At 31.7% G+C, this 19,678-nt stretch overlaps 1 protein-coding gene across 1 annotated transcript; it reads right to left on the reverse strand.

Moving 5' to 3' along the window:
• Positions 1-9,182: 9,182 nt before the first annotated feature.
• LOC103498394 (uncharacterized) lies at positions 9,183-18,841 on the reverse strand. Its single transcript, XM_051090806.1, has 7 exons — positions 18,649-18,841; positions 18,474-18,563; positions 18,290-18,397; positions 9,931-10,209; positions 9,762-9,842; positions 9,417-9,678; positions 9,183-9,325 (listed from the first exon to the last, which is right to left on the reverse strand). Exons 1-7 carry the CDS (start codon positions 18,802-18,804, stop codon positions 9,318-9,320), a joined length of 984 nt encoding a protein of 327 aa, XP_050946763.1. The 5' UTR covers positions 18,805-18,841; the 3' UTR covers positions 9,183-9,317.
• Positions 18,842-19,678: the final 837 nt, after the last annotated feature.

Here is a 19,678-nt window from a genome sequence, read left to right on the forward strand (position 1 = left end):
TTTACAAAACGTCAAAAATGTTGATTTTTTAAATATTCTTGACGTTTTAGAAAACGTCAAGAATTTAATGGATATTCCTTGACGCTTAGCGTCAAGGAAAATACATATTATTTGACGTTTAAAAAACATCAAGAAAGCATAAAATTGACCTTCTATAAAAATTCTTGATGATTTCTCCTTTCAATCACCCATTTCTTGACTTTTTTTTTTTTCAAAAAACATCAAGAAATAAAAACTACAACCGTCAAGAAAGGTCTTTTTTCTAGTAGTGTTAATTTCAAAAATTAAAATGGTCAAAAGGTTTTTTCAATTTTGAAAACAACCCTTAATAGGCAAAAGACATGCAACTATTGCATATGAAAATTAAAATAAGTCCAACATCTCACGTTCCACTCATTCTTAGTGGGCTAAGTGTTTATATCACATGTAGAGACTTGTCCCACTAAGTGTTAGTGGGATTATCCAGTCAACATTTTGACTTTTACAACTTTGACCAGATCTTCTGAATATGAATCTGCATTCATATTTTAAAGTTGATCAACAAGCCAAAGACGGATATTAGCTAATTAACAAAACAAAAGTCAATTTTTGTTGATCAACAAGCTAGAGGCCGATCCAAGTGGATCAACAAGCTAGAAGGTCAATTATCTAAGCATATTCAACAAAGTCGATCAACAAGCCAAAGGACGATCCAAGTTGATCAACAAACTAGAAGCCAATCAAAGTTGATCAACAAGCTAAAGGCCAATCCAAGTCGATCAACAAACCAAAAGTCAATTCAAGCTGATTAACAAGAAGGCAATGGCCGATCCAACAAAATTAATAAACCAAAGTCAATCTTTACTGATCAACAAGTAAGAGATTGATCCAAATAGATCTAAAGCCAGAGGTGGATCCAAGTCGATCAACAAGGCAAAAGCGATCTAAATCGATTAATAAGGCAGAAGTCGATCTGTGTCAATCAACAAGTCAAAGTCTATCCAAGCTAATCAACAAGCCAAGGCTAATCTAAGCAAATCAATAAACCAAAAGTTAATTCTTGATGGTTAACAAGCTAGAAATCAATAAGAAAACCAAAGGTCAATCTAAACCAATTCAATAAAATCGATCCGAGTCGATCCAGGCCAACAAAAAAAGCTAGAGGTTGATCCGAGTCGGTTAACAAACTAGTGGTAGATCCAAACAGATTAAGAAGTTAAAACCTAAAGGCCAATCATCCCTAAAGATACTCAAGCTTAAAGATTAAAGTTTAGCTTTTCTAGATAAAGTACCGAAGACCCAAATGTTAGAAATTGTACTCATAACACTGAAATTAAATTTCTTCAAGAATCACGATGAATAGTATCGTCTATTATGTTCTTACTAAATATGGTAAACAACTACATAATAAATAACTCTCCAAATCTTATGCTTCAACAATTTTTTGTTGCTAAACATGCAAATCTAAGTGAGCTCCATTTCCCAAGAATACCAAAAAAGAAAAAAAAAGGGAAGAAGAACAAGAAAAGAAATACATTGATCTAACAATTGAGAGAGAAATATAGCATATCCTCTCACTACAAGAAATCGGAGGGTTTCTGACGCACAAACGACGTCGAGAAAAGGAACGTTAGAACAGACGACTATTCCCGATGTCATGTTCCATACGTTGAGACACAACAAAAATATTATTTTAATTTTATTTTTTCCTGACGTCTCATAAAGAACGTCGAGAAACAAGAAGGCATTCCCGACGATTCTCAACCGGCTTTAGAAATAGGAACATAGTTGCCGATTACTTGCAAAGGGCGTCAGGATAAACTCGAACATTAATTATGTGTCATAGTAAGATTCTCAATGCTTCATGCATGACGTCGGGAATGGGGACACATGTCCCGATGGTTCTCAACCGACGTTGGAAATAGGTAATATAGTTCCCAATGACTTGTGTGGTTGTTGGGATAAACTCAAACATTAATTATATGTTAGAGCAAGATCCCTGATGCTCCATGCATGTCGTCGGGAATAGGGATACCTATTTTTTATGGTTCTCAACCGGCATCGAAAATATGTAATATAGTTTCTGATGGCTTGCACGGGCGTTAGGATAAACTCGAACATTAATTATGTGTTAAAGCAAGATCCTCGACGCTCCATGAATGGTTTCAGGAATAGTTTACCTATTATCGATACCATAAGTGATTCATCGGAACTATCTCTAACTATTCTCGATGAATCGCTAATGGCGTTGAGAGTGCCTCTATATATTTCGTTTTAGTTCTCCAAAAGACAGAACTGAAATTTTGAAGAGAAAGAGAGGAGAAGATTTTGTCGCGCCCGTCATGCCTTGTCATTGTCGCAGTCTCCCTTGCCACCGTTCTTCCATTTTTGGTAAGTTTAAAACTTTTTTTTTGTTATAAAGTGTAATTTTTATAAAATGAAAGTTAGAATTAAACATGGGATTCTAAAAGTTTAGATTTTAATTCTTCTGTTTTGATAAATCTTTGTAAATAGTCTCTATAGTTTGATAAAATTCTTAAAAATATTCTTTTATCGGAGACTATTTATTGATTTTAGTTCTCCATGTTTGATAAATCTTCGTAAATAGTCTCTATAGTTTGATACTAACTTTCTTCGAACTATTTGAACTTAACATATTGAAGCTGGCCAGGAATTATAATCAATAAGCTTTATTACTAAACAGTCGAACTGAGTAACTAATAGAAGGATCAAATGAGTTCAAATGGATATAAAATGATGATATCATTAAACCTTTAACATATGTGCAAGCAATATAGAAATACACTTCGTTAATACAGAGGAAACAAGTAGAGTAAGAAGAAAGTGAATTCATTTCCAATGCTTTTTCTGATCGTTGTTCTGTTGTGTTGTATGTATATTGATGGTTGTTCTTTTGTGTTGTATTTATATTAAAATTCTGATGGTTGTTTTGTTGTACGTATATTGATGCTTTTGAATGTATTTTCGAATGCTTTTTTTTTTTAATGCTTGTTCTATTTTCATGCTTTTGAATGTATATTGTATGTATTTTTTATATCAAACTTGTTGTATATTTCCGAATTATGTGCAATAGAGGAACTCAAATAGAGGAAGGAAAGTTGAACATTATTTTAGCTGGTATGATCATAGAGACATGAGAGCATATGTAAAGAGGGTAGTTGGACATTATCATGACTCACGTTGGGAGAAATACAAGTTTGCTTCAAACATAAAGAACTCTTACTCTGGCGATTCCAGAGGATTAGAAAATGACAAGATCAAGAACCGAACAAGTAAGCCGTAGAAAGTTTTCCACTTGCATCTTGATTTTCTGCTCCTCTCTTCCTAATCAATTTTCTGGAACCACCATAAAACAAGTTGTTTCTGTTTGAAGGAACCTCATGTTTCTCCCAACGCAACTCGTAATAAAGTTCAACTTTCCTCTTTGCACATTCTGCCCATGTCCCTATGATCATACTAGTTACAGTGATGTTAAGGGAATGTGCAGAAGTTGAGAAACTGGCATCGGCTCTTAGAACTATATTTAAGTTTTCATTTTACTTTATATTATTCAGGTAATTTATATTTGAATTACTTGAATTACCTATGAACTTGTAATTTTTTAATATTTCAATTAATAATAAATTCGATTTGGTAATTTAATAATTTCTTTTCAATTTTACGTTAATTCTAATTCAATTTAGAATTTTAATAATTTTTATTAATTTACATTAATTATTAAAATTATTAAAATTTAAAATTTTAATAATTTTTTTATTAATTTTACGTTAATTAATAAAAAATTAAATCAAATAACATTCTTGACGCTACGTAATAGACGACGCTGACGTACATGGCGACGTCGGCAGTGAGGTATTATTGACGCCGACGTAAATGGCGACGTCGACAATGAAGTATTTTCGATGTGATTAACAAGGTCGGTGGTTCTCCACTGCCAACGTGTTGACCATGTCGGCAAAGAGTGTGTCAGCAGTAACCTTTTACCAACGTCGCCCGGTTCGCAAGTCGGGACTGCCTTTCATGACGCATTTCTCACAACATCCTTGCTTTTGTCGACACCGATTTCTGCATCTGTATAGCCTTTCTTGATCGATTCCTGGCTTCTGTCGACATACCCCTTCTTCTTGTAGTTCCTATAACTAAGATTAAGTTTATTAATTGCTTCTTCCTTTCTTTCTCCCCAAATTAAAAATAGTTATTTCACGGATGATTTTATAATCCTCAAGCTTAAAGATTAAAGTTTACCTTTTTTAGAGAGAGTATCAAAGACCCAAATGTTAGAAATTGTACTCACAACACTGAAATTAAATTTCTTCGAGAATCATATCGAACAATGTCATCTATTATGCTCTTGCCAAATATGGTAAACAACTACACTACAAATAACTCTCCAAATCTCACCCTTCAACCAATTTTTGTTGCTAAACTTGCAAATTCAAGTGAGCTCCATTTCTCAACAATATCAAAAAAGAAAAAAAAGAAAAAGAAGAAGAAGAAAAGAAACACATTCATCTAAAAATTGAGAGAGATATAGCAGATCCTCTATGACCAATGAAGTTTATTAATTGCTTCTTCCTTTCTTTCTCCCCAAATTAAAAATCAATCATTTGAAAGGAAAACTATTTCACGGACGATTTCTTAACTTTATTTAGTACTTATTTTATCACTTAGGGGCCGTTTGGGGGAAGGGTTGGGTTATGGAGGGTTAGGGTTATGATAAATCTAGTGTTATGATAAACCTAGGATTATGATAAGATGTGTTTGGGAGAAGAGTTATGGAGGAAGTGTTATGATAAAATGTGTTTGGGGGAAGGATTATGAAGGAAGTGTTATGATAATGTTTTGATAAGATGTGTTTGGGAGAAGGGTTATGTGGGTAGAGTTATGATAGTTTGAGGAAGAGTTGAAGAAGAGTTAAGGAAAAGTTGAAGAAGGGTTAAGAAGTGTTTGAGAATGATCGAGGAAAAGTTGAAAAAGGGTTAAGAAGGGTTTGAGGAAGGGTTAAGGGGCTAAAACTAAGGTTACATAACCCTTCACCCAAACGAGGGTTGGATTACATAACCCTAACCCCCATTACCCAACCCTTCCCCCAAACGCTCTCTTATTGTTTGAAAGGGTCGCCCAATCAGGTGTTAGTATGATTTAAATCAATCTAATCATTCTTTATTCATTTGAATTTTATAGAAAAAACAAATAAAATAGAAAAATTAATATGATTTATAAAGAAGAATCTTTACTTTCTCTTTTTCCGTTCCATTTTTGTCTATCTCAATTGACAACTTTTTTTTTTGCCAACACTATACTATATGTAGTTTAATTTTAATCATTCATTTTATGTTTTTTTTTTCCACTTTTATTATTTCAATGTTTTGTAATTTAGTGTTCCAGATATGCATATATGCGAGGTTGAACAAATATCAGTAATGAGAATATTTTGAATATAAAATATGACGTCATTGGGGCACTCAGAACCCCACAAAACATGCGCTCCGCACCTAGATCTTGGCTCGCTGATGGAGCAATGAGACTCCTATATTAGATCGTTCATAGTGTCACATAAAAAATCCAAACACATTTCAATAATGTAATATTGTACTTTATATCACAGCCAATTAAACATCCAACTTTTCTCAACATTAGAAAATTGATAGAAATTAATTTTGGTAGATAACCGTGAATATGTGTAAAACACATCACCAATCTTATTCTCAAAAACTTACTATCATGTTAGCTTAGAGGGATATCAATAAGTACAAATAGATAATTATGGCTAACAATATTCTGACACCACAAAAACACATTCTCGTGGTGTATCATGAAATTATCATATTGTTTATATATTCATAAGATTTTGTGAAAAAATCTTCATATCGTTTTACACTAAAGAAACACATACATATATCCACCAGGTGTATTGAGTAATATTTAATCACACGTGTACCAGATGAAAAACATTTTTCCATAATTCTCGCCTCTTTCATTTAGAGAACATATGCTTTTTCCCTATAATTTCCAAGCCTGCATTTTTTTTAATTCAAAAAAACACATAGTAAAAACACAGACTTGGTGTATAAAATTATTGAAAATTCGATCAGTTAAAAATTCTCTAAAATCATACGTAAATCTATGTTAAACTTTCGTAAATATAACAAATCGGTAAAATATTTACAATTCGTATAACAAATCCCATAAAGTTGGTCATTTTTAAATATTTCAAATTTGTCCTTCTGTCTTTCTTCCTCTTCGTCTGTTACATTGTCTTTCTTCTTTTTTCTTTTTTCTTTTTTTTTTTACTTTTCTTCCATCTTCGTTTGTTCTATTCTGTTTCTTTTCTTTTTTCTTTCAAACTGTTATTTGGTTCATCGTGTATTATTTTTTTTCAAATTTTCTTATTTGATTGTTCAAGATCGTGTAATAAATATAAAAAACTAGAAAAAAAAACCACGATTTGGGTAGTCAAATCTAAATGATCGTATACAAAAAAAAAAAAAAAAATAACCAAATCTAAACGATTATGTAAAAAAAAAACAATTTTGTATGAAAAGAATCTTAAGAAAAACCGTTTAGCCCATCTAAACGTGTACCAAATCCTAAAAAAAAAATCGTTTAGATTTGGGGTAGTAAAATCTAAACGACCGTGTACCAAATTTTGAAAAATAAAAATCGTTTAGATTCGGGTAGCCAAATCTAAACGATCGTGTACCAAATATTGAAAAAAGAATTGTTTAGATTCGGGGTAGCCAAATCTAAACGATCGTGTGATTGACACACAATAAATGAAAAGAGGTACCAAATAATTCAGTATACCCTTGTAGTGCAGAAAATTTGTCCCTTTCTACCTCTTCAAACTGCAAATGATTTTTTTCCTTTTTTCAAAATTAATTCTTTTATCAAATTAATTTTAGAAATATAGTAATTTTTAAAATTATTGACAAAAATAGAATAGGTTGAGAAGAAATGACAAAAATAGTGTATTTAGGCAAACTATTGTAAAAAATAGGCAGAAGCGATGACATAATGTCGGGCGTTTATGGTGTCCAATTAACCTGTTGAAAAAAAAACCTCCTGAAAAAACGAACGTGAGTAGTTAACAAAAAATAGAATTATAAAATATTCGTATAATAATTTAATATCTGAGACTGCTTCAGCCGAGCAAATATTCATTGATATGTCAACAACATATTTGCTGACTGTTCAGATGCAGGTAGAACACCGCTTCATCTAATTTATGAAATAAACCATCAATAAATTATAGATAGTGCAAATTCTATTAAAAAACAACATGTAAATGAAATAGTACCTGAAACTCAAAGGTCAACCAACTGGATACTTCAGCGTTCTTTATGGCACTACAATGGAGAATCTGTTGTATGTCCATACTTGTAGCAACATTAATGGGCCAACGATCTATAAGGATTGTGCATGACTCGTTCGACAGAGTTCCCTGTACAACCATGCGAGGGTCACAGCGCACCACGCATACGTACCAGTCTGGTTGAAATCGAATAAGAATTGGAGAAACATACAATGGACTAGGGTGTTTGACTTATTGACAAAAAAAAGTTGCCAATCAACTGCATGATGTAGGCACAAGCGTATCTCTGAACGCTCACAACGTCAGCATGTCGTACACGACTTTCCTGCATGTTGTACATATAGTAGAGCACGTGAACGAAGTCGTGTACAGACAGTACTGAAGTCGTCGAAAGTCATGGATCGGGTACACGACTCCGGTCCGAAGTCGTAGACCCGGTCCACGATTTACCAAAGTCGTGTACTGGGTACACAACTTCGTTACTCTATTTTTTACAATTTTTTTTTCGCTCCACCCTATTTTTGACAATTATTTTTTAAAATTACATTATTTAAAAAAAATTATCTTTTACCAAATCAAATAGTCTATTTTCTCTAATTAACCATCTTTCTTATTTCCTTTAAATTGATTAGCAATCCACCAAATACGGCTAACAATATTCTTCTTTACTTCCCAATCTCCTCACTCTCAACGTTTGGTACTAAAAAAATATTACCAAAATCTCAATGAAGTAGAGACCCAAGAACCTTTCCTCGAATCAAATGAGTTTACTCGAGGAATTTGTATTTTATTAAACAAGAAAGCCAAAACCAAAACTAAAATACCAAATTGATGTGAAGCGACTATTAATTTAATTTTGAAGGAAGAAAAACCCACAATTAATTTGATGTCTTCAACTAACATTTCTAACCCTCTTTGTGCTCTTGTAAGTACTTTATCATAAATAAAATTTGTGTTTTCCTTAATTTGGAAAACCTTTTAGCTTCTGCAGCTCGTCCATTTCCTTGTTCAAAAAAAAAAAAAAAACATTAAGGCTAATAATTGAAGTAACAACATAAGTAACCGAAAGTAAAAATAATTATAAAATACAAAAGATTGGTACCCAATTCGATACCACAACATCTATATTTTGTTGGTCTCACACCCATACGAAAAGATCATATATTGTCTTATGAAATAGTTCATGAGTACAAAATTATTCTCCACCACTACAAGAAATAACATAAACGATAGCTAACGAAAAACGCTATAATAGACTTTTTATAGCGTTTTTCGAGTCCTGACAGCCCATGTTATTAAAAGTCTGGGTCTTTTTATAGCGTTTTTTTGAAGCTATAACTAGTGCTATCGTAGAGTTTGAAGATATAGCTTATATACGTTGCTATAAAAACATTTGATAGCGTTTTTCGTTAGAGCTATAATAAGTTTATATAGCTTAAATAATGTGCTATCTTTAAGATGTAATAGCCTTTTTTCGACGCTATAGTATAGTATTTATAACTATAATTTTCAGCTATAATAGCCTTTTTTCGATGCTATAATATAGTATTTATGACTATAATTTTCAGCTATAATAGCCTTTTTTCGAAGCTATAATATAATATTTATAACTATAATTTTCAGTTATAATAGCATTTTGTCGATGCTATAGTATATTGTTTTATAACTATAATTTTTAACTATAATAGTCTTTTTCGACAGTATAGTATTTATAGCTATGATTTTGAGTAATAATGCTATTTAATCGTTTTCAATCAAAATATAGGTAACATTTTTCTCAAAAATCTATAAAACCATTCATAATGTACTAAAATTACCAAACAATGTAGTCATTCTAAATGTACCAACCATACACATTACCAATCAAAATACACATATTAGTAAATAATGTATGAACCGCACAAATTAACCTTCAAAATACAAATAAAGTTCATCATAAGTCTACAAGCAAAGTTCGTCATAAGTGTACAATCTTTAGTCCTCTGGTGAAGACGACTCCATTTCATTCACCTACATAAATTTGTAAAACATATATTAATTAAACAAGTATAGAAAATCTTTAAAAAATGTAGACAAAAAATATTAGAATTAGACAACATACTAATGATCACTTTATCAGATGGCCATGCAACTGTACTTCCCAAAGCTTCTTCAATACATGTCATTTCTGATGTTGGCCTCCACAAATATGCATTTGGTTTCTTTGCTACATCAATCCATACTCTAATTGCATGTGGACCAATAGGAATATGATGGACCATAGCAGTTGGATCATTAGAAGACCATCTTCCTTCAGCAACAATCTCTCCCGAGCCATACCAATCTAATAACTTGCACTTAGTTTGACTGTTGTTATTGATACTCTGTGAAAAGACAAATATGAGATACTAGAATAAGAAGATAATGACATCATAAACAATTTTCATCCTATTACAAATAAATTTACCGATGGAGAAGGCATTGGAGGAATATTTAGTCGCTTAAGCACACTTGTAGTAGCATTTGAAAGTTCCTCACTTGGTTCAGTCTATGATAATCACATATGAAACCAAAAATATAGTTAACTACTACGAGAAAAAAAAGAATCTAAGTTAGTAAAAGAAAAAAAGAAATACCTGTTTCTTTAAATAAGATAACATAAGTGTTTTCATTTCGATCATTTCATCTTTCATTGTTTTCATTTCTACCATTTCTTCCTTCATCTTCAAATATTCTTTTTCAAGAACCTTATACTTGTGATCTTGGTGAGACAAAAGAGATAGTTTTGAACGAGTCACACCAAACCCAAATCCTCTTACATGACCACGATCGGGGCCAAGAACTTTACTTAAAGCATCATCAACCACGTTTGTTGTTGAAACTGTCGTCTCAGCCTCAGTTTGTTCAATACGCTCCTAGCAATATATAAACAAACAGACCTTAACAATTCTTAAAGATCTAAGCTGCTGTAACTTTTAGCTACTGTTTTAAGCTGCTGTTTTATTAAAGATGTAAGCTACTGTAACATAATTCTTAGTGGACTGTAGGTATTTTGGCTTGCTGTTTTGTAACTTTTACCTACTGTTTTGTAACTTTTACCTATTGTTTTGTAATAATATATATGTAACGACCCAACTCTTTATACTAAGCTGAGGTCGTTACTAAAAGGAACAATGACAAGAGACACTTTTTGAAACGAGGGAAGAATAAATTTTCATTAAAAATGGAATATTAAAACACTGAAACATAAACGCGGAAGCAAAATTGAGTCCCCATATGGCATGTCACGGATCCTTCTCTGTCGCTCGCCAGCTTTCCTCTACCTTTACCTTCGCCTGAAATATTAAACATAGAAAGAGTGAGTATAAACATATACTCAGTAAGGGACCTACTACTAGTCCCGCTAGGTGTCTGTTAACTTCCCATTAGAGTCCTGAAAATGGTACCCAATCTCTGGCACGTTCCCGAACACGTGCAACATGCGCTCCCGTAGGAACGAAAATCTGGTCTTCGGTGTCCCGGGGGAGCACCTAGGACATGCTGGTCTGTAGTGAACCCGGGGGTAACACTAAGACGATCGGGATGCGAGGACCCCGTCGAATCACTCGAATCATATCTATATCCATGCTAGACTGGCGTCCCGTCGGACCACACAGTCCTAAATAGGTGGTGATCCCGAAGGACACCCATGCAGGTACGACTCTAATAGACAAAGTTAACAGAACACCCTATCCATAGCATGTAGCATAACATAACATCATAACATGGCATGAGTATTAATCTTAACGTCCTTAATCATGTGATTAATATATCATGCATTAACAATCATCAACAGTCATCAACAACATACTACCGGTCATTAACATAACATCAGTCATCATCATCAATCATCAACATAATAATCTCAGTCATCATCATCAACATCAACTATCATCATAATCTCAGTATAATCATTATCATCAAATTATGCATTTTAGCTACCATCAATGCATAATCATAATTACATGCGGTCTCTTGAATTCAGTTCGAAGGTCTAGTAGGAGAATCTCTTACCTGGAGATTTTAGCCAAACAAAGGTACTCCCTAGTTGACAGTAAAATTCTCCAATTAACTTGATCCTAATCATAAAAGGAACACTTAGTATCTTAATTAATGAAATTAGCAATTGGCTAACATCCAAAAATCCTCCCAAATTAATTAACTTTCTAAAAATTGGGGTTGAAACCAATTCAACCTTGATTGGGAAAAATCCAAGATTTAGATCTTAAAAAGTTTAGCCAATTGAACCTTTTACAGAAAACCCAAATAGATCCAAAATTAAATTAATAAAACATTAATTTAATTTTATTGGCTTACCAAGGTTACTCAGATGGAGGTTGGAAAATCCTCTTATCCTTGATGAAAAATTCATCACTTTAAATCCTCAAGCTTCCAAAGAGACCAATCTTAACTTCAACTGAGGCGGCGACAGGAGAGGGTTATCTTAGAGAAGAAGATAAAGAACCTTTTTCTTTTTCCTTTAATTCCATCTTAAGCATTCCAATGCTATTTATAGACCCAAATAATAACAATAATAATAATTATTATTATTATTTCCTTTTCCTTTTCCTTTTAGGATATATATATATATATAATACCAAAAAATATACATATATCTTTATTCCCATTATCTTTCCTAAATCAATGCCTTAATCTTAGGCATTTATAACCATTAGTAATAATAATAATACTTCTTTATTATTATTATTTTTCTCTCACCAAAATCTACAATAAATATATATTTATTTAAACCATTATTCTCTCTTATAAATATATATCTTTTTCGTCCAATCAAAATCAACCAATCTCTCTCTTCATGGATTATTTTCTTTTCCAAATAAATATAATTATATTCCATAATATAATTAACTACACTTTTCCAAATTATTAATTAAATATATATATCTATATATATATACTCAATTAATTAAAATTCCACCAAAACTAACTTTTCCCTCCAAAATCTCAAATTAACTTAAGTCCTCAATTAATTTAATCAATCAAATCTTTTCCAATAAATCACTTATAACTTCCAACATGAATTATCTTAACTCAACCATAACAACTTCACTCCATAAACAATATTTATCTTCCTACATAATAATTAATTATCTTCCACAATAACTAATTATTATTTATCTTTCTTCAAAACAATTAATTATCTTCCACAATAATTAATTATTGTTTATCTTTCTCCAAAGTAATTAATTATCCTTTTACAAATAATTATATTTTCCCAAAATATAATTATTTTACTTCTTCTCCTTTAATAAATATCCTTTCCCCAAAATACAACTATCTTTTCCTTAAGTAATTATATTTCAACAAATATAATTATCTTTTCCATTAACATAATAATTATATATATATTTCCACATATACTTATAATTATCAAATCTCCAACAAATTTTTCACCCGACAATTTAATTAAATAACATCCATAATTATTTAATTAAATTCAAGTTCAACAACACTAAAAATCCACAACTTTACTTAATCCTCTTAACCTACCATTTAATAAAAACTCAACAAACACCACGTGTCAAAACCTCTAATTAATTAAATATTCATCCAAGAAATATTTAATTAATTTTAATTCCCACATAAATCAAATAATTCTCATTAAATGGATTCAAAATAACGCCCAATAAATTAAATCTAGATAAACAAAATTAAGATAACTGACTCCAAAATTATCTAAATTTTTGGGGCGTTACAATCTTCCCTCCTTTAACAACTTTCGTCCTCGAAAGTTCTAATCTTTGAACAACTTGGGATACTTAGCTCTCACGTCTTAATTAATAACAAATTCTACCGAATTCCAAAATCTTTAATTAAATATACACACCCATGTATATATATTTAATTAATCCAACACAAAACAACCGAATATATTCCTTAACTTTGAAGTCCACTTAATGTAATACCCATAATAAGTTCCTTAAATTTATTGGGTGTTACAATCTTCCCTCGCTAAGAAACTTTCGTCCTCGAAAGTTTTAGTCCTTGAACAATTTCGAGTATCGAGCTCCCTTGTCATACTCTTGTTCCTAAGTAGCCTTTTCAACTTGGTAACTCTGCCATAAAATTTTCTTAAGTGCAACACTCATGTTGCGCAATGCTCTACCTTACTTGACAAAATATTACTTTTCTCAAATACTTTTCTTCTCTTTACACTTATCCAAGTAAAACTTAATTCATAACTCTTCAAAAACTACATTCTATTTTCCAACTTCGGACTTCCACCCTTAGTAAGGCATTCTCCACCATTTAGCAATATTTAGAACTCACTAATTTCTCTTTTCTTGTTTGATAAAGTTCCAACTCATGTCCAACTATTGACTTTCTTTAATGACATTAACTTAGCTAGTTATTCTAAAGGAGTTCGTTAATTCATCACTTGTACTTTAAACTAGCTGTAACTTATCCTTCATGGTAAACTCAAAAACAGTTTCTTGAAGTCTCACCAAAATAACTATGCACTAAAGTTTGCTTTGTTCCTTCTCCAGCAACTCAATTCTAAACACAATCAAATGTGCTTGATATACTTGAACTTAACCATGCCTTTAGTTCCCTTTAAAACCACCAACATAACTTATTTCTTAGATATCCAATCACAAAACAGTTCATCACGCTGAACACGTCCAACTCTTTTGCCTACTCAATCACCCCTTTGAGCATCTTTACGTGCCAACATTTTTCTTAAAACTTTACCACCAAAGCCATCACCATTAAATCATAACATTCATGCAGTTCTAGTTTAATACAGGCAAGGTCACGTGCATATTCATAATCATGTATCATAAAATACATACCTGGCGAGTGACGAAGGACCGTAGTAGCCATATATAGAGACAAAATCAGAGACTCACATCGTAAGTTAGTCTACAGAACCTAAAAGCTGACGCTCTGATACCAACTGTAACGACCCAACTCTTTATACTAAGCTGAGGTCGTTACTAAAAGGAACAATGACAAGAGACACTTTTTGAAACGAGGGAAGAATAAATTTTCATTAAAAATGGAATATTAAAACACTGAAACATAAACGCGGAAGCAAAATTGAGTCCCCATATGGCATGTCACGGATCCTTCTCTGTCGCTCGCCAGCTTTCCTCTACCTTTACCTTCGCCTGAAATATTAAACATAGAAAGAGTGAGTATAAACATATACTCAGTAAGGGACCTACTACTAGTCCCGCTAGGTGTCTGTTAACTTCCCATTAGAGTCCTGAAAATGGTACCCAATCTCTGGCACGTTCCCGAACACGTGCAACATGCGCTCCCGTAGGAACGAAAATCTGGTCTTCGGTGTCCCGGGGGAGCACCTAGGACATGCTGGTCTGTAGTGAACCCGGGGGTAACACTAAGACGATCGGGATGCGAGGACCCCGTCGAATCACTCGAATCATATCTATATCCATGCTAGACTGGCGTCCCGTCGGACCACACAGTCCTAAATAGGTGGTGATCCCGAAGGACACCCATGCAGGTACGACTCTAATAGACAAAGTTAACAGAACACCCTATCCATAGCATGTAGCATAACATAACATCATAACATGGCATGAGTATTAATCTTAACGTCCTTAATCATGTGATTAATATATCATGCATTAACAATCATCAACAGTCATCAACAACATACTACCGGTCATTAACATAACATCAGTCATCATCATCAATCATCAACATAATAATCTCAGTCATCATCATCAACATCAACTATCATCATAATCTCAGTATAATCATTATCATCAAATTATGCATTTTAGCTACCATCAATGCATAATCATAATTACATGCGGTCTCTTGAATTCAGTTCGAAGGTCTAGTAGGAGAATCTCTTACCTGGAGATTTTAGCCAAACAAAGGTACTCCCTAGTTGACAGTAAAATTCTCCAATTAACTTGATCCTAATCATAAAAGGAACACTTAGTATCTTAATTAATGAAATTAGCAATTGGCTAACATCCAAAAATCCTCCCAAATTAATTAACTTTCTAAAAATTGGGGTTGAAACCAATTCAACCTTGATTGGGAAAAATCCAAGATTTAGATCTTAAAAAGTTTAGCCAATTGAACCTTTTACAGAAAACCCAAATAGATCCAAAATTAAATTAATAAAACATTAATTTAATTTTATTGGCTTACCAAGGTTACTCAGATGGAGGTTGGAAAATCCTCTTATCCTTGATGAAAAATTCATCACTTTAAATCCTCAAGCTTCCAAAGAGACCAATCTTAACTTCAACTGAGGCGGCGACAGGAGAGGGTTATCTTAGAGAAGAAGATAAAGAACCTTTTTCTTTTTCCTTTAATTCCATCTTAAGCATTCCAATGCTATTTATAGACCCAAATAATAACAATAATAATAATTATTATTATTATTTCCTTTTCCTTTTCCTTTTAGGATATATATATATATATAATACCAAAAAATATACATATATCTTTATTCCCATTATCTTTCCTAAATCAATGCCTTAATCTTAGGCATTTATAACCATTAGTAATAATAATAATACTTCTTTATTATTATTATTTTTCTCTCACCAAAATCTACAATAAATATATATTTATTTAAACCATTATTCTCTCTTATAAATATATATCTTTTTCGTCCAATCAAAATCAACCAATCTCTCCCTTCATGGATTATTTTCTTTTCCAAATAAATATAATTATATTCCATAATATAATTAACTACACTTTTCCAAATTATTAATTAAATATATATATCTATATATATATACTCAATTAATTAAAATTCCACCAAAACTAACTTTTCCCTCCAAAATCTCAAATTAACTTAAGTCCTCAATTAATTTAATCAATCAAATCTTTTCCAATAAATCACTTATAACTTCCAACATGAATTATCTTAACTCAACCATAACAACTTCACTCCATAAACAATATTTATCTTCCTACATAATAATTAATTATCTTCCACAATAACTAATTATTATTTATCTTTCTTCAAAACAATTAATTATCTTCCACAATAATTAATTATTGTTTATCTTTCTCCAAAGTAATTAATTATCCTTTTACAAATAATTATATTTTCCCAAAATATAATTATTTTACTTCTTCTCCTTTAATAAATATCCTTTCCCCAAAATACAACTATCTTTTCCTTAAGTAATTATATTTCAACAAATATAATTATCTTTTCCATTAACATAATAATTATATATATATTTCCACATATACTTATAATTATCAAATCTCCAACAAATTTTTCACCCGACAATTTAATTAAATAACATCCATAATTATTTAATTAAATTCAAGTTCAACAACACTAAAAATCCACAACTTTACTTAATCCTCTTAACCTACCATTTAATAAAAACTCAACAAACACCACGTGTCAAAACCTCTAATTAATTAAATATTCATCCAAGAAATATTTAATTAATTTTAATTCCCACATAAATCAAATAATTCTCATTAAATGGATTCAAAATAACGCCCAATAAATTAAATCTAGATAAACAAAATTAAGATAACTGACTCCAAAATTATCTAAATTTTTGGGGCGTTACAATATATACACTTCTAGCAATATATAAACACATATCTAACATTACACTTAGTCAAAGTGATGTTCAACAATTCTTTAATACTGTTTGATTGGTGGTGTGTTGTAGGTTTGGAAAGATGTGGGAAAAGTTGTAGGCTAAGATGGATAAACTACTTGAGACCTGATTTGAAGAGAGGAATGTTTTCACAACAAGAAGAGGATTTAATTACTAGATGGATAAACTATAATTATAGGTGAACAGAAATGTCTAAATCTGCACGTCAATATGAAAACAAAAGGTTTATTTTCTCTTTCTTCATCCTTTAAAGTTTATGAGTTGGAATGTAAAGTCTGTCTTTTTTAATAAAATAATGTGAAGGAAGACCAAAAATTGATTGGATTTCGTAGTTGAAGAAAGAGAGAAAGAAAGAAACTGGAATTGGAATGTAAAGTCTGTCTTTTTTATTTATTTTCTCTTTCTTCATCCTTTAAAGTTTATGAGTTTTCTTCTCTTCAGCCAACTTTCTGAGTTAGTCAAATCCATTATTGCTTATTTGATAATCTCTTGGACTAATTTCTCTACTTATTTCATTTGATAATCTCTTCATCTTCAATACTTCTCTTCCTATAAAGCTGCAGCATCCCCTTAATAAATCCCGAAAAATTAAAAGAAACGAAACTTCTGGTTCATGTCATTTTGATGAATTAACAATTGAATTGATCTGGAATGAAAAAAGTTGAAGAATTTATATATTAGAAGAGAAAGAATGGATTTGGGAATTGGTGGGTGTTCATTTAGAAGCAATGGAAGTTTTAGATCAATAGTAGTGGATGGATTTTCAAGATCTTCATTAAGCTTGGGTTTCAAGATAGGTGGGTGTTCATTTAGAAGCAATGATATTCTTAAGCTTGGGTTTCAAGATAGGAAGAATTTGATTGAAATGTTACTCCATGTTGCTGAACAAGATAATGAAAAGTTCTTGTTGAAGTTGCAGAATCGTATTGATAGGTAAGATTTTGTTTTTTTCTTTTTTTCTTTTTTCTTTCACTTGTTTTCCTCTTTTAATTTCTTTTTATGAAGACGACCGGTCATCTTCCTTTAATGAATTTCTACTGTTTTTGAAATGTTTATGGGATGGTTTGGAAGATAATATTTTGAGTATTACTTTTTCTTGAATTTGTTATTTGACATTGTTAGAAAATCACAGTGTATATGTGTATTGAGAGTTATGATTGTTTGTGGAAAATTTGAATAAAGTTTATATGAATACATATGAGTTTTGGTTGAATATAAAAAATCATTAGAAAAGCTAAAGATTCCTGCACACAGAAAAACCCAACAACATATATAATTAAGATACCAAAAGATTCAATAACGATAATCAAGTCTAAGAATACGAACAGAAATTGCAAAGAAGACATACAAGTGTCTCAGCAACTTGTGAATTCACCGGTTGTCCATCCTTCCTTTTGTGAGCTTTAGTCCATAATGCAACCCTTGTGACCAAAGATGGATCCGAACTACTTTTTCTCTACAAAATGAGATTTATACAATGAAACCACATATACGATACAAATGCAAAATTAAAGTATAGTAACAAACTTTACCATCTCTTCGGCCAAGCGAGCATACCCTTTTCTACTACATGTATGTGGGAGTTGTTTTTTCTTCATGGCTTTGTACTTTTCACTTTTCAACTACTCAAATAAAAGACATTCAAACTTCACACAAATTAATAATTCAAATGTAAGTGTATATGTTTTGAAGTAGAGATTTACGTACCTTGAAGGTTGCACTAGTCTTCTCACTCACAAAATCCATCCAATCATCTACAGATTGTAAATTATCAGGCATTAGCTTCAAAATTGCATCCTTTGTTGGGGCATCTCGAATTTGTTTTACTAAACGAGATTTTCCAGCCCTCCATAATCTACCCATCTTTTGGAAGAAAAACTTTTTTTGCCAATCTTCCACATTGTACCTTGACTGAAGTATAAAAGAGTTAGAAATGAAAAATAATGTAACTTAATAAAGTAATGAACTTATTAGAGAAAAATAAAGTAACTTAATACCTGGATAGATTTCCATAACACTACTTTCAATCTTGTTGGTAGTTTTAGCCAATTCTCAAGATTCACTGGTACAACCTCCCTCACTAGTGGTCCAAGAAAAGAAGCCAATCCTACCGATTCATTACCAATGGGTTGTCCATATTCATTGAAAACAATGTCCACTCTTGATTGTTTTTCAACGGCTATTGTCTTCATTTTTGTAGGTCCTCTTGTCTTTTTTCGCAAAGTCATCGTTTCAAATGGAGGTTCTTCATCGACAACATGATCTTCAACTGCCTTCTCATTAGGCAAAGTTGTCGTTTCCAATTGAGGTTCTTCAAATCCATTCACGTTAGAAGTTGTTGCTTGCCTACGAATTGCTAATCTTGTTCGAGTAGCTGGTGAGTCTAATATAGGATTACCTTCAACTATCTTGTCAGTAGGCTTCGGTGATAAAGTATTGGGGTGGACATCAATGGGAGAACTTTCCATGTTTTCCTCATTTGGAAGAAGCAAACTATCACCAATAAGCTTCCTTCGTGTAGACCTTTTCTTACCTTTTACTTTTAGAGACATGGTATCTTGAAAGATAAAGAACAAAGAGCCATTGTTAAGCACATTCATTTAAGTGAGATGAGAATACATAAAAAGAAAAACAGAAAGGGAGTACATAAAATATAATACTTGTGTCTGATGATTCACATTTCACAAAAACGAATAGTCTAATGCTATAATGAAAGAAGAAAAAAGAAGAGGATATA

This window comes from Cucumis melo, chromosome 10, assembly GCF_025177605.1.
Source record: "Cucumis melo cultivar AY chromosome 10, USDA_Cmelo_AY_1.0, whole genome shotgun sequence".
In the NCBI taxonomy this organism is placed as follows: domain Eukaryota; kingdom Viridiplantae; phylum Streptophyta; class Magnoliopsida; order Cucurbitales; family Cucurbitaceae; genus Cucumis; species Cucumis melo.

Bases quoted from the DNA above. Each gene is read 5' to 3' on its own strand.
- LOC103498394 (XM_051090806.1), bottom strand. From the start codon at position 18,804: ATGGGTAGATTATGGAGGGCTGGAAAATCTCGTTTAGTAAAACAAATT. The intron at 18,398-18,473 runs GTAAAGTTTGTT...CTCATTTTGTAG, and splicing joins CTCGCTTGGCCGAAGAGATG to AGAAAAAGTAGTTCGGATCC. The intron at 10,210-18,289 runs GTATGTCTTCTT...ATATATTGCTAG, and splicing joins CACAAGTTGCTGAGACACTT to GAGCGTATTGAACAAACTGA.